Raw genomic sequence first — 12,972 nt, 5'->3', positions numbered from 1 at the left:
TACCTATTATACAAACGAAGTCATGCAAACATGCCAGTATTTTAAAAACTTAACTTTCTTAAGATAAAAAACAAAACATTTTCCTTCAATGATAAACCAGAATACCATTAAGAAAGGGCAGTTCCAAGAACTTCAGTCATATTAATAATACTGTAATATTCAATTGTGCTCTTAAAAAAGACGTTCAAAATTCATTCTGAGCTTGAAACAAAACAGATCATTTTATGTCGTGTAGCCTAAGTGAATCAATTATAGACTTAGTAACAAACACCATACTTGACCCTTTATAACCCAGTGGATAACCAGGGTATTTGAATAAGACATTCTGAGATTCCAAACAGCAGTTCAGAAATGCCAGTCTCCCCCAAAGGATGGTCCTAAAATAGAATATGTATTTTTTTCCTAAAGTATATAGCTATGGTTCCTTCAGAAACTCATCTCCCACATTCCCGGGGATTCTACACTCCATCAGTCCAGGACTTCTAACCCTCTAATTGTGACCGCTTAAATTTCTAAGACAGAAAACTGCCTCCTCCCTTATCCTTAAAAATAAATAAATATCCGTAGTGCAACTGTCCCTGAAAAATACCGAAGAATGGCTTCTGCCATCCTTGCTCAAATCCTCAGGGCACGGCTCTCTCAGGGCCGTGGTGCCAAGAACTTAATCTGCTAAGTAACACATCTGCAGTCTCGGTCTCTTGGCGACCAAAAGAGGAGCTATGGAGATCCCGGAGGGAGAGATAGAGGGAGGGAGAGGGTCGCTCCCCACAGCTGGAGTGCAAAAGGACTTGATTCAGAGAAGGCGGCAGGTGGGTTGAGGGAGAATGAAGAGATCTCCGGGTGGAGTAATTTTCTTTCTTTTTAACAAATTTATTAAAAAGAATTAGCAGAGGGGAGAGATGGGGAAGGGGGAGGTCCTTTCTTAAGCCAAACCCGGGACTGGGGAGAGAGAAACAACAACTGTAACCCGCTCACCCCGAGGGCCCGAGAGCATTAAAGGATGCTAGGGAGAGAGCTTTTCTGCCGGGCTTTGCAGGTCCGGGGGTCCGGACTGAGGCGGGCGGCGGCTGCACCTTCGCTCCGGGGTCCGGCCCCCGAGCGGCCCTGCACCGAGATGCTTCTCAGTCCCCGCTTCCCCTCCTCTGCACCCCCCCCCCGCCCCCACCCCCCTCCCAGGACTGACCCTTCCCGCGTGGGGCACCGGCCAGAGCAAAAACGGCCTCGGGAGGGCCAGCGGAAAATACCTGAGTCCCGGGGATTGTGCTGGCAAGGACTGGAGCAGGAGGGACCAGAAACAAGAGAGACTGGGGCAGGAGCCTCACTCGCCTCCAGTCAAACCCCGACGGACATACACGAGTGGGGCGGGTGACTTCCGCCCGGAGCCCCGCCGCCCGAGACTGAGCCGCATCACTTCCGCCTATGCCCGGGCCTTCATCCATCTCCCTTTCCCTCCCCTTATTGGCAGGCGGTTTCTCCAGGCCTCTTCCAGGAGATTTCGGCGAGCTGGGGGTGGGGGGGGGGGGGGTATGCACGTCTTGGAGACTACATATCCCAGGATTCTCCCCTCTCCTTGAGAGGTTTCATTCCGGGTCAAGAGATCGCGCGCCGGCTGGTCACCATGGAAGCGGTCGGTTTGGTCACGTGGTACCCCTGGTTACGCCCGATGCCAGTGTCAGGGTCTGGGGCCGGCGGCGGGGGCCATTTTGTTGAGAGGTGCCTCCTGTAGCCGGGGGCGGCTTGGGAGCGCTCAGCTCCGGTGGGGCCGTGGCGCCAGAGGCAGAAGAAGAGGAGGACGAGGACGAGGAGGAGGAAGAAGAGAAGGAGGGAATCTCTCTCGGCCCTGGCTTCGGCAGCTGCTTTTCCCCTTCTGTAGCTGGGGAGCCTGGAGAAGAAAAGGGAGGGGAGGGCTCCGCCGGGCCCCTAGAAGACTGCGATGGTTCCCCGCCGCCGCAGCTTCCCGACGCCCCTCCATGGCGTCCGCGCCCCCGGTGCTTCTCCTGCCGCAGGCCGGGTTCCTAGCCCCCAGCGCCTATCGGCCCCGGAGCAGCTGCCGCCCTTCCACCCCAGAGACTGATGAAAACCGACCTCGGCGGACGATGAGAGAGGAGAAAAGCTACTGCTGCCGCGGAGCCGCAGGCGACCAGGGCTCGTGCCCCGCGGCCCCTCCGGCCCTGTCCCCGACCACGACCGCGCTCTTTCTCCCGGCGGAGGACGCTGTCACCAGTGGCTGGTCCAGGGCCGGAGGGAGCCTGCCGGGAGGGGAGGAAGAGGAGACCCGGCTCCTGCAGCTCCTCCGCACGGCGCCGGAGCCGTCCGAGGCCTTCCAGGCTCTGCAGGCTGCCCTGCCCCGGCGGGGCGGGCGCCTCGGTTTCCCGAGACGGAAGGAAGCGCTCTATCGGGCCCTTGGCCGGGTGCTGGTGGAGGGGGGCCTGGAGGAGAAGCGGCTTTGCTTGCAACTTCTCTCTGACGTGCTCCGGGGTCAGGGGGAGGCGGGCCAGCTGGAAGAGGCCTTCAGCCTGGCTCTTCTGCCGCAGCTCGTGGTGTCCCTGCGAGAGGAGAACCCGGCCTTGAGGAAGGATGCGCTGCAGATCCTGCACCAGTGTTTGAAGCGGAGCCCCACGCAGGTGCTGCAGGTGCTCATTCAGCGAGGCTTGGAGAGCGCCGATGCCCGGCTCCGGGCTTCCACTGCGCTCCTGCTCCCCATTCTGCTCACTCCCCCGGATCTGTTGTTCGGTCTGGATCTCACCGAAATCACGCTGTCCCTGGCCCGCAAACTTGGGGAACAGGAGGAAGAAGAAGAGGCTGAGATAGCTTTTTCTGCGCTGCAACAAATAGGGGAGCGCCTGGGCCAAGACCGGTTTCAGTCTTACATCTCTCGCCTGCCCTCAGCCCTGAGGAGACACTACAATCGTCGTATAGAGTCCCAGTTTGGGGGTCAGGTTCCTCATTATTTGGAACTCGAAACCTCGGAGTTTCCTGAAGATCCCCTCCCCTGCCCAGCAGCACCTTCCAGCAGCCACCTCAAGTTTGGTGTTATTCCCCAGGAGTTGCATACCAGGTTACTAGATCAGGAGGACTATAAGAGTCGGACTCAGGCAGTGGAGGAACTCAAGCAGGTGCTGGGAAAGTTTAGCCCTGTCTCCACTCCTCATTCTAGTCTCATAGGTTTCATTAGCTTATTGTATAACTTGTTAGATGATTCTAACTTCAAAGTGGTTCACGGCACACTTCAGGTACTGCACCTGTTGGTGACCCGCCTTGGGGAACAGGTACAACAATTCTTGGGACCAGTCATTGCTGCCACGGTCAAAGTACTAGCAGACAACAAGTTGGTAATCAAGCAAGAATACATGAAAATTTTCCTTAAGCTGATGAAGGAAGTAGGTCCTCAGCAGGTGCTGTGTTTATTGCTGGAACATCTCAAACATAAGCATTCCAGAGTGAGAGAAGAGGTGGTGAATATAAGTATTTGCTCCTTGCTGACCTATCCAAGTGAGGATTTTGACTTGCCCAAACTGGCTTTTGGTCTTGCCCCAGCTCTAGTTGATAGTAAGCGTAGGGTACGCCAAGCTGCTCTGGAGGCCTTTGCAGTATTGGCATCTTCAATGGGCTCGGGTAAAACCAGTGTACTTTTCAGAGCTGTTGATGCTGTTGAACTTCAAGACAATGGAGATGGAGTGATGAATGCTGTGCAAGCCAGGTTAGCTAGGAAAACTCTTCCAAGGCTAACAGAACAGGGATTTGTGGAATATGCAATACTCATGCCATCTTCTGCCCAGGGCAGATCAACCCACTTGCCCCATGGAGCAGATACAGACTGGCTTCTGGCAGGTAACAGAACTCAAAGTGCACACTGTCATTGTGGTGACCATTCAAGGGATAGTATGCAAATATATGGCTCTTATAGTCCATCTGCTGATCAGACTATCTGTACTCGAAGGGTGTTAAGTGCAGGAAAAGGAAAAAATAAATTACCATGGGAAAATGACCAACCTGGAGGCATGGGAGAAAACCGGACATCCCATTCAAAGGAAATAGAGGAGGTATGCCATTTTATGTAATTAGCATGGGTCGGGCGGTAGAAGTACCATTCTTTCACTTTAATGAAAGATATTTTTATGTGTCAGATACCCCCTTGAAAGGATTTATTCCAGAAAGATTTGTGCTAAGTGTTCATAAATGTCCAATCCTCGTGGAACAAATTACACAAATCTATACGATGGATTTGATTCAGAGGCAAGATGGTATACTGGAAGGAGCATAAGGTTAAGAATCAGGATCTTCTGATTCTTTGGCTGTTGGCTCTGCTACTACACTGATTATCTGTTAGGACTTGCTTGGGCAAGTCAGTTAACCTCCCTAGGGAGGATCAAATGAGATGTTGTATGTAATGACTTAGTGGCAAACACTGCATAAATGTGACTCATTTTACAGAGGAGGAACCTGAGGCAGGCAGAGGTTAAATGACTGGCCTTGGGTCACACAAACAAGTGTCTGAGACTGGATTTGAATTTAGGTCTTCCTTGAGTCCAGTCCCAGAATTCTATCCACTACACCACCTAGTTGTCCAATAGTATTAAGCTGTTATATGTACCAAAGTACTGTGCTAAGCTTAGCTAAATATGCAAAGATAAAAATGAATCAATCTTTGCCCTTAAGGATCTTACAGTGTAATGAGAGGGACAACATGTCTGTGTGAGTGCATGAGACTATAAACGCTAGACAGGCTAAACTTGGATGAGAAGGCACTAGCAGCCCTGGGGACCAGAAAATGCCTCCTGTGAGAGGTGGTACTAAATAATTTCAATCAAATAAGTCCTCACTGTAGCATGGATATTCTTTTTTTAAAATTGTACAATAGCTGTTTCAAAGCCAAAATATTTATATAGTGTTTTAAGGTTTGCAGAGCACTTTACAAATATTATCTCATTTGATTCTCACAACAACACTGGGAGGTAGGTGCTATTATTATCCCCATTTTACAGATGAGGAAACTGAGGCAGACAGGTTAAATGACTTGCCTAGGGACACACAACTAGTATGTGCCTGAGGCTGGATTAGAAGTCAGGTCTTCCTGAGTCCAGGTCCTGAACACTGTCCACTATGCCATTTAGCTGCTTCATCTGATTGCCTCATTGTATTAAGTCCTTACTGTGCCTTTCTCTCAAGCCTCAAACTGCCCCTTTTCTCTTCATTCTCAGTATATGACTTTTTACCTACCTACTGAGAAGATTGGGGCCATATACTAGGAATTCTCTAACTCTTCTACTTCCTATTCCAGCTTCATCCTTCCAGTCTCAGAAGAAGTGTTATTCAGCCTTAGCTAAAGCTCTGTCTTCAGACCTAACTCCTCTTTTCTTCTCCATGACTTTGCCCATCTTTCACTAATGCATCTTGAATTGCACTTCTGTTGAGTCTTTAACTTAAGAATATGCTGAGATCTGCACTCCCCTACAACAACCATCCTGTTCCATTCCTTTCATACTCTTTTCTTCCTCTTGCTGTCAAATTCGTAGAAATAATACTCAACACTCGCTATTTCTACCGCCTCATCAACCACTCATTTACTAACCCTTTTAATTGGGTTTCCTTCCCTACCATTCTATTAAAACAACTCTCTCCAAAGTTTCTTCCATATTATCAAACCAATCCGCTTTTTTTTTCTGAGCAAGCTTACCCGCCTTGACCCATCTAAGTGACGTTTGATATTGTAGACTAGCCACCCCCTCCTAGATAACCTGTCTCTTAGCTTCTATCATGCTGTATTATTATGACTTTCCTCCTACCTCTCACTGCTGCTTTTTTGTTTCTTACTGGCTTCTTGTATTGTTCCTACATCTTAAGTGTTAGGAAAGTACTTTGTAACCTGCAAACTGCACTATATAAATGTGAGCTATTAATTTTTTCATTACTAATCATTCCTAAAACTTAAAAAAATAATGGTTATGAATTAGCTCACATAACTTTAGTTACCAGCATCATAACTGACACATTTGTAAAGCACTTCTACATAGCTTCTCATTTGATCCTCACAACTATAGCATAAGGTAAGTGCTACAAGTACATGGCTGTCCTTTGCATTCATTGCTGAAAACATTTCCATCATTTGATTTTTTTTTCCACGCATCTACAGCTTTATCAGAGGTGTTTACACTCAGTGTGAGTCTGAAAACACATTCTTTGATTTTGTACCAAGGAAGTTATAAATTCCTTCATTACCATTTCCTTAAATAAAAGTTACACAGTTTTAAAGTCAGTATGTGTCAGAACTTCTCTACATCGAGAAATTGAAAACATTTAAATAACCAATTCCCCTCAAGTGTTTGATGATTTCCCAAAGTTGAAAGCCCAACTGCATATGGAACCATATTAATATGCCCTAGGTGTAGACCTTATACTCCACTATAGGGAAGATACATAACAGATAAATCTAGTAATTTTGAAAAGAAATCTTGTTTCCTTTGCTAAAAAACTAATGATCTCCTAAGATTTTGTCTAATGTTCTTCCCCTTCCTTCTTGGAAAGCTAGTGAACCAAAGAGGTATAATACAGAACATCCTTTAATCTAAGTTAAATGATCCAAAGTTAAGTTTAGCTTTGGTGTTATAAGGTTTCCTTTCAGCAAGACAAGACTTAAATTAAGTTATTGCAATATTTCTTACAGAGTGGAAAGTTAACACATGCTTTCTAATGTACCCTTAACTGGGGAACATATTTTGTAATTTTACGATCTATTTAGTCATTTTTTTTATTCATTACAAAGCATATGAAACAAAAAGATTCCCTGGGAGAAGAGAGAAATGAAATTTCAAAGATTTTGTAACTGTCTTCAGATAGCTTAGGAATTATAGGATCAGTTTCTTTCTATTAATTCCTAAAACCCAAAATCCCCAAAATGTAATGGTTGTGGATTGTTAGAAAATTTAAGGTACTGGTATCGTCATCATCGTCATCATTGTCATCACATTAGATATTGTGTGGGTGTGTGTGGATGTGTACATCCACATACATCTTTGTACATCTTTGTATATCTATACAGATGTATATATCTGTGTGTCTGTCTGCATGTTGCTTTAAGGAAAAATCCTTGCTTATTATTCATTACTTCACTTGATCCTTATAACAGTCCTGTGAGTTAAGTACTTCCTTATCATCATTATTCTTGCTACCATTTTTAATCATCCTGAGAACAACACATAGATTTAAACGTTTAAACGTTTCATGGAAGAGTAAACCATACAAAATGTGTCTTTTTGAGCAGATTTGAACAGTTTTGGTTTTTGCATTTATAGTTTCCAGCATAAACACATTAGGGTAAGCTTTACATTTCATTAAATAGCCAAGCTAAGGGTATTCAAGAGAAGGAGGCTAGTGATTTAAGAGAAGAGCACAATATAGACTTGAATTGGTCCACCAAGGATTCAAGATGGGGAGAAGAGAAGAGAGTGGCTAATGCAGTGGAGATGGCCTGGGAGAGAATTGAGTTATGAAAGAATTGAAGGTCACAGTGTGGAAGAAAGAGTAGGGTTTTGTAAGGGAAGGTAGAAGGAGAAATGAAGAGGCAGTAGACTATGGTCAGATCAGGGGATTTCAAAATTCTTGAACATGGTGGTGACATATTTGTGGGTGATGGCAAGACCAACCACTTACAAGTAGTGGCAGTTGTCCCATAAGTGAGAGATTTCATGATAAACAAAACTCCCACACCCCAAGGAAGAAACAGTTAACAGCATAGACCTTAAGAGTCCTTTTGAGGTTTATCAAAAGACATTCTTTGTAACTCTTTCTTTGAAAGGCTGGTAATGAAATGGAATTCTTTTGTGTTCTATGTCTTGAATGGGGCTTCTACTAGTGCTGTGAATATTGTAGGTTGTGATCTCCTATCAGCTGTTGGATTTGGGGGGAGGTGGCAGCTCCACAAATAGCTACCAAAAATTTCTTCCCCAAAATGCTATTACAAATTGGACGGTAGAACCCAGGATGTTTTTCCACAGGCTATCAGGCAAGAGCCTTATCAACTTGAGCAGCCAAGTCAACTCCCAGAGATCTCTGGAGGATTGTATCACAAAAGGGGTACCACTCTAGTTGAGGTAGTAGCCCCCCTAGGATTAGCACTACTAGATGGCTGATTTTCCCCCTCCCTTGCCAAATAACCCTCAGTTTATGAGTAGCAGAACCTGGTGCTAGCTAGTGACAGGGAGTACAGATACCCATACTCCATCTACTTGTCAGCACCCTTCAGAGATGGCTCATAAGCTTTCCCTTATTATACAAAAAAGTTTCATCTTTGACACACATTAGAAATGTTTGTTTTCTAGTTTCTAGGGGTTTTATGGTATTGTTTGGTTAAATGGGACAGCCAGCATAGGATTGGAAAGCTCATCCTTAACCTTTGCTTAGAATGTAGAAATCTATTTTCAGTAGGGGCTAGAGTGCTACAAAAAATCATTTTACTTGGGCTGAGATGAGCATTATCACAAATTTGAAAAGAGAGAAATCTTTCCCACAGTTCAGAAATATTAGACAGCATAGGGAAATTGCAATTAATTACATAAAAGAAAATAGGCAAAGTATCTCTAAGGAGTTTTCTTTTGTCTCCAACTTGCTTTTTCTGTTATCAAGGGAAATAGTTTTGAAGCTTGCTGCTTGGAGGAAGAACAATAGTCTTTGCTCAAGAGTTTAGAACTTTCCCTTAATATATCTAGTAAGCAACATCTGTTCATTAAGACATCATTTGCCATTTTAAAAGTCCTAAGTAACAGACATATCCTTATATTCATTATGAATAGGAGTATAAAACTACAGAGCCCAGACATTATGGAATACATTGTCCATAGTACAAGGGAATAATGTATAATCAGCCTTGGGAAGGTAGAGGCAGGTTTGGAAGAGCTATAAATACCAAATGGGAATTTTGTATTTGATCTTAGGGCAATTATGAGCCATGGAAGCTTCTTGAGCTGAGAAATGGCATAGGGAGTGGGGAAATAGAAGAGAATGAGGAGTCAAGTATGGGTGCTACATTATAAATGTGGGTAACTGCAAGGAGCAATGATAACCTCAAAAGATATAGAAAAGTTAGGAAGAGAGATGGGTTTGGGAAGAATAGTCAGTAAACAGTAAGTGCCTACTTATGTGCACTGAAGCTACAGAAACAAAATAGTCCCTGCTTTTAAGCAGGTTACATTGTACCTGAGGGTAGGGGTGGGGGGCAAGTTTCAACATATACACAAGATGCATAAGTAAATATAAAGTAATTTCAAGAAAGAGAGAGTTCTAATTTCTGGTAACATCCTGAATAGATAGTATAGATAGTGACACCTGAGCTATATATTTAAGGAAATTTATAAGGCAGAGGTGGGGAGGAACTGCACTGTGGACAGGGCCAGGGGGAGTCTTCTCGGTGTTAAAGAGATAATGCAATATTGTAATGTCATATATGGGGACCAGTAAATAGGCCAGTTTGGAATATAGAGTGATAAGAGTAGTGTACTGTAAGCTTAGAAAGCAATTGGGAGCCAGTAAATATAGTCTGGAATTCTGTGTTTATTAAAAAGCCGCTAAAGATTTTTTTTTTTTAGTGGGGTGGGTGACATGATCATATCTGTGCTTTATTAATAAATCGACTTCACACCAATAAGGGAAATAAATTGGAAAAGGGACAGAGTGGAGGTAGGAAGAATAATACAATGATCCAAGTGAGTGGTGAAACTAGGATCAGGGTTGTATGAGTGAAGATAAGGGAACAGATAAAAGATGTGGAGATTGAATTCACTAGAATTGATCAGATGAGATGGTTGGTTGGTTGGTTGTCCTTCATTCTCGAGGAAGACCAAAATGACATCACTATGTTAGAGTCAAGTTACAGTGTATCTGACTGTGGCTGATCAGGTGAATACAAGCTCAGAAGGTTCAAGGCCAAATTGTCCATGTGAATATTTGGTGTGGATTCTCTAAATTTGCGCTTCTCATGTTTCTGTTTGCTTTGCTCATAGAGCATAGCACCTTCTCTGATGAGGGCACAGCTTGCTGGACAGTCCTGTGCCAATGTCTCCCATGTCATGCAATCAGTTCCAAAATTCATACAAGAGACCTTGAGAGTGTCCTTGTATCTCTTCTTCTGACCTCCATGGGAGCACGTGCATTGTGCGAGTTCTCCATAGAATAATCTTTTAGGCAAACATAAATTTGGCATTCGAACAACATAGGTATCCTATTAGAGTTGCACCCTTTGCGGTAGAGTTTGAATACTTGGCAGTTTAGTTAGGAGAAAGGACCTCAGTGTCAGGTACCTTATCTTACCAGGTGATCTTCAGAATCTTACTGAGACAATTCATATGAAAGTGATTCAGTTTCCTGGCATGGCGCTGGTATACTGTTTCACAGGCATACGACAATGAGGTCAACACAAAGGCTCCGTAGACCACCTCTTCTCTCTCACACTTTCCTTTGGAGCCTCCCTAACGCTGAGCTAGTTCTGGCAATGTATGCATCAAACTCATTATCAATGTGTACATACCTGGAAAGTATACTGCCAAGGTCAGTGATCTGAGGGAGAGTGAAGATTTAAGGATGACTCTGTGGTTGGAAACCTCTGTGACTAGAAGCATGGTAGTGCCATAACAAAAATGGGGATTTAGGGAGGAAATATGAGGCCAGTTTTGAATATGTTGAGTTGAGATGACTGTGGAACATAGAGATGATATGTGCAAGTATGTGGGGTATTCAGGGAGGACTAGCACCTCTGATATGAGGGCTTGTCAAGCCCTTTTCAGGGCTGCTTGTCCACCTTTGGTGTCCATCTGTCACCCAACTCTCACCTGTAGTTCCAAGAAGCTGTAGCATGCTCAGTAAACTCCAGTAAAATTGCCTTGGCAGACAGGCTAAACCAGGTTGAGGGTAGCCGACAGGCCTCCAACCCATTGGTGAGTTAGAGGGATATCCACTCCAAGCATGTGAAGACTTCCCCAGTGGAATGGGCAGATGAGAACTATCTGTTACAGTGGCCATGAAGGCAGCTGAATCAAGAATTGTGGAGTGCTTAGAGCTTCGTCTAGCTTAGAGCTGGACTTTGATGAGTCTGGAAGAGAGAGTAAGGCCAACAACTTTGTGCAACTCTGCCTCACTTAAATCCAATTCACTTGCAAGTGAAAGACATCACCCCCCCAATGTCATTGGTCCTCTTTGAAAACAAAAGACAACAACCACAATAGTGCAGTACTAGAGTTTGGGGGAGATATTAGGGCTAGATATGTCTTTGGGAATCATTTGTATAAAGATTATTGAACCCCAGTATCTGAACAAGAATCCCCACTAAAATATACCTAGCTAGTGATCATCCAGCCCTTTGACTAAAGACCTCTAGTGAAAGGAAAATCCACTCTCTTCCGAGGCAGAGTATTTTATTTTGGATAGTTCTGTAATTACACTTGAAAGCTATATTCTTGACCAAGGATTTGATATCAGATCCCAGATGTGAACAATAGTGCCATAAAAGCAAATATAAAAGCACAAAACTTCATATAATAATTTGCAATAGCAAGCCTATGTACTGGGCAACTAGAAGGAGACCATCCCAGAGACCAACTCCCTCTCATGTTATAGGGAGAAATTGCAACTCCAGAGAATAATAATAGTAGTAATGAAAATGGACAGTCATAGAGTGTTTTAAGATTTATAAGGCCTCAAATATATTATTTCCAAGGACCATATGAGTATTAGAGAGAGTAAGTAGCATATGACTCAGAAGGAGGTCTAAGGTAATGTGACGTAGAACAAACATTGTATTAGAAGTCAAAAGAAATGGCTTCTATTTCTAACTGCAGCTAATTGGTTTTATAATTATAAGCAACTCAGTTATTTTCAATCTAGTTTTCCACATTTGTAAAATAAGATGTTAAACTAGATGAATAAATGAAAAAAGCATTTACTAAGCTCTTACTAAATGTCGTGTGCTATGCTAAATGTTGGAGATTGAAATACGAGAAAGACAATCCTTGCCCTGAAGGAACTTACATTCCAATATGGAAGGCAGAATTTTTAGGGACTGGTGGCCATGGAGGGGTATTTTAATCTGGGAAAGAATAGTAATGTTGATTTAATTACTGTTGGGGGAGGAGAATAGGGAGTTGGTTGGAGAAGAATGAATAAAAAAGTAGGAAAATGTCAGAAAAATAACTGGAATGATTCCCAAGGTCCCTTCCATCCCTTAAATTCTATGACTATTATCATCTAGATCTGAGGCAATTAGGAATAACATGATTTTTTTTTAAAGTAGCAAGTCTGGGGACGTGTGTGCGTATGTATGTATGGTAAACTCTTATCAGTCAGGAGCACAGGGTCCCAGGGCCAGAGCTGGAGTGCCAGGTTAAAGGCCAAGGATGGAAATTCAACAGAAAGACAAAGTGATAGCTGGAGTAGTCTCCAAGGTCCCTTCTGACCTTCAATTTCTAAGATATTCTAATCATTTAGAACTGGGTCAGTAAGGGACAATCTGATGAAAGAAGATGGGTACGGGAAGTTGGACCTTGAAGGATGGACCAACTTAAATAAGGGCAGAAGAGTGGGGAAGGCATTCCAGAGTAGGGAGAATAGCATGAGCAGGGACACATGCATATGACATACTACTGTTACCTTTTTCGACTAGAGAAGAAATTATTTTTTTAGAGGAATTATAGGTGAGATAGTGTTGGAGAGGCTGGCAGAAATAAGATTGTAGACACTCCTGAACTGTCAGGTACAGGAACTTAGATATGATCCTGTAGGCAATGGGGAACCATTGAAGATTTTTGAAGTGGGGAGAGGCCAAGGTGGTGTGAACCACTGGAATTAGCCTCCAAAACTACAGCCTTAATTTGCACTCATAGGTTGGGATTCTTGGGGGTTGGAGTGACTACCTCCAGTTCAGAGTACTCTGTGGCTATGGACTTGTAAAATTTTATCTAACAGCATCCGTTCCCCTAACCATTGTGC

General features: G+C 43.9%; 2 protein-coding genes across 3 annotated transcripts in view; one reads left to right on the top strand and one right to left on the bottom strand.

Moving 5' to 3' along the window:
* KLHL28 (kelch like family member 28) overlaps nucleotides 1-1,387 on the bottom strand; it is a 48,821-nt gene extending 47,434 nt beyond the window's left edge. Inside the window, exon 1 of one of the 2 annotated variants that reach the window (XM_036735982.1) lies at nucleotides 1,245-1,387. The gene's annotated coding sequence lies outside the window, so the exon portion shown is untranslated. The remainder of the gene's footprint in view (nucleotides 1-1,244) is intronic. The other variant, XM_036735983.1, reaches the window with a different exon arrangement.
* Nucleotides 1,388-1,700: 313 nt separating this feature from the next.
* The window catches only part of TOGARAM1 (TOG array regulator of axonemal microtubules 1), a 94,866-nt gene continuing 83,594 nt past the window's right edge, over nucleotides 1,701-12,972 (top strand). The window contains exon 1 of the mRNA XM_036735310.1: nucleotides 1,701-4,043. Within this exon, the coding sequence (XP_036591205.1) occupies nucleotides 1,971-4,043 (2,073 nt within the window). The 5' untranslated portion in view covers nucleotides 1,701-1,970. The remainder of the gene's footprint in view (nucleotides 4,044-12,972) is intronic.

Source organism: Trichosurus vulpecula, chromosome 8, assembly GCF_011100635.1.
Source record: "Trichosurus vulpecula isolate mTriVul1 chromosome 8, mTriVul1.pri, whole genome shotgun sequence".
Lineage (NCBI taxonomy): Eukaryota > Metazoa > Chordata > Mammalia > Diprotodontia > Phalangeridae > Trichosurus > Trichosurus vulpecula.
This window is presented reverse-complemented; position numbering and strand designations above follow the sequence as displayed.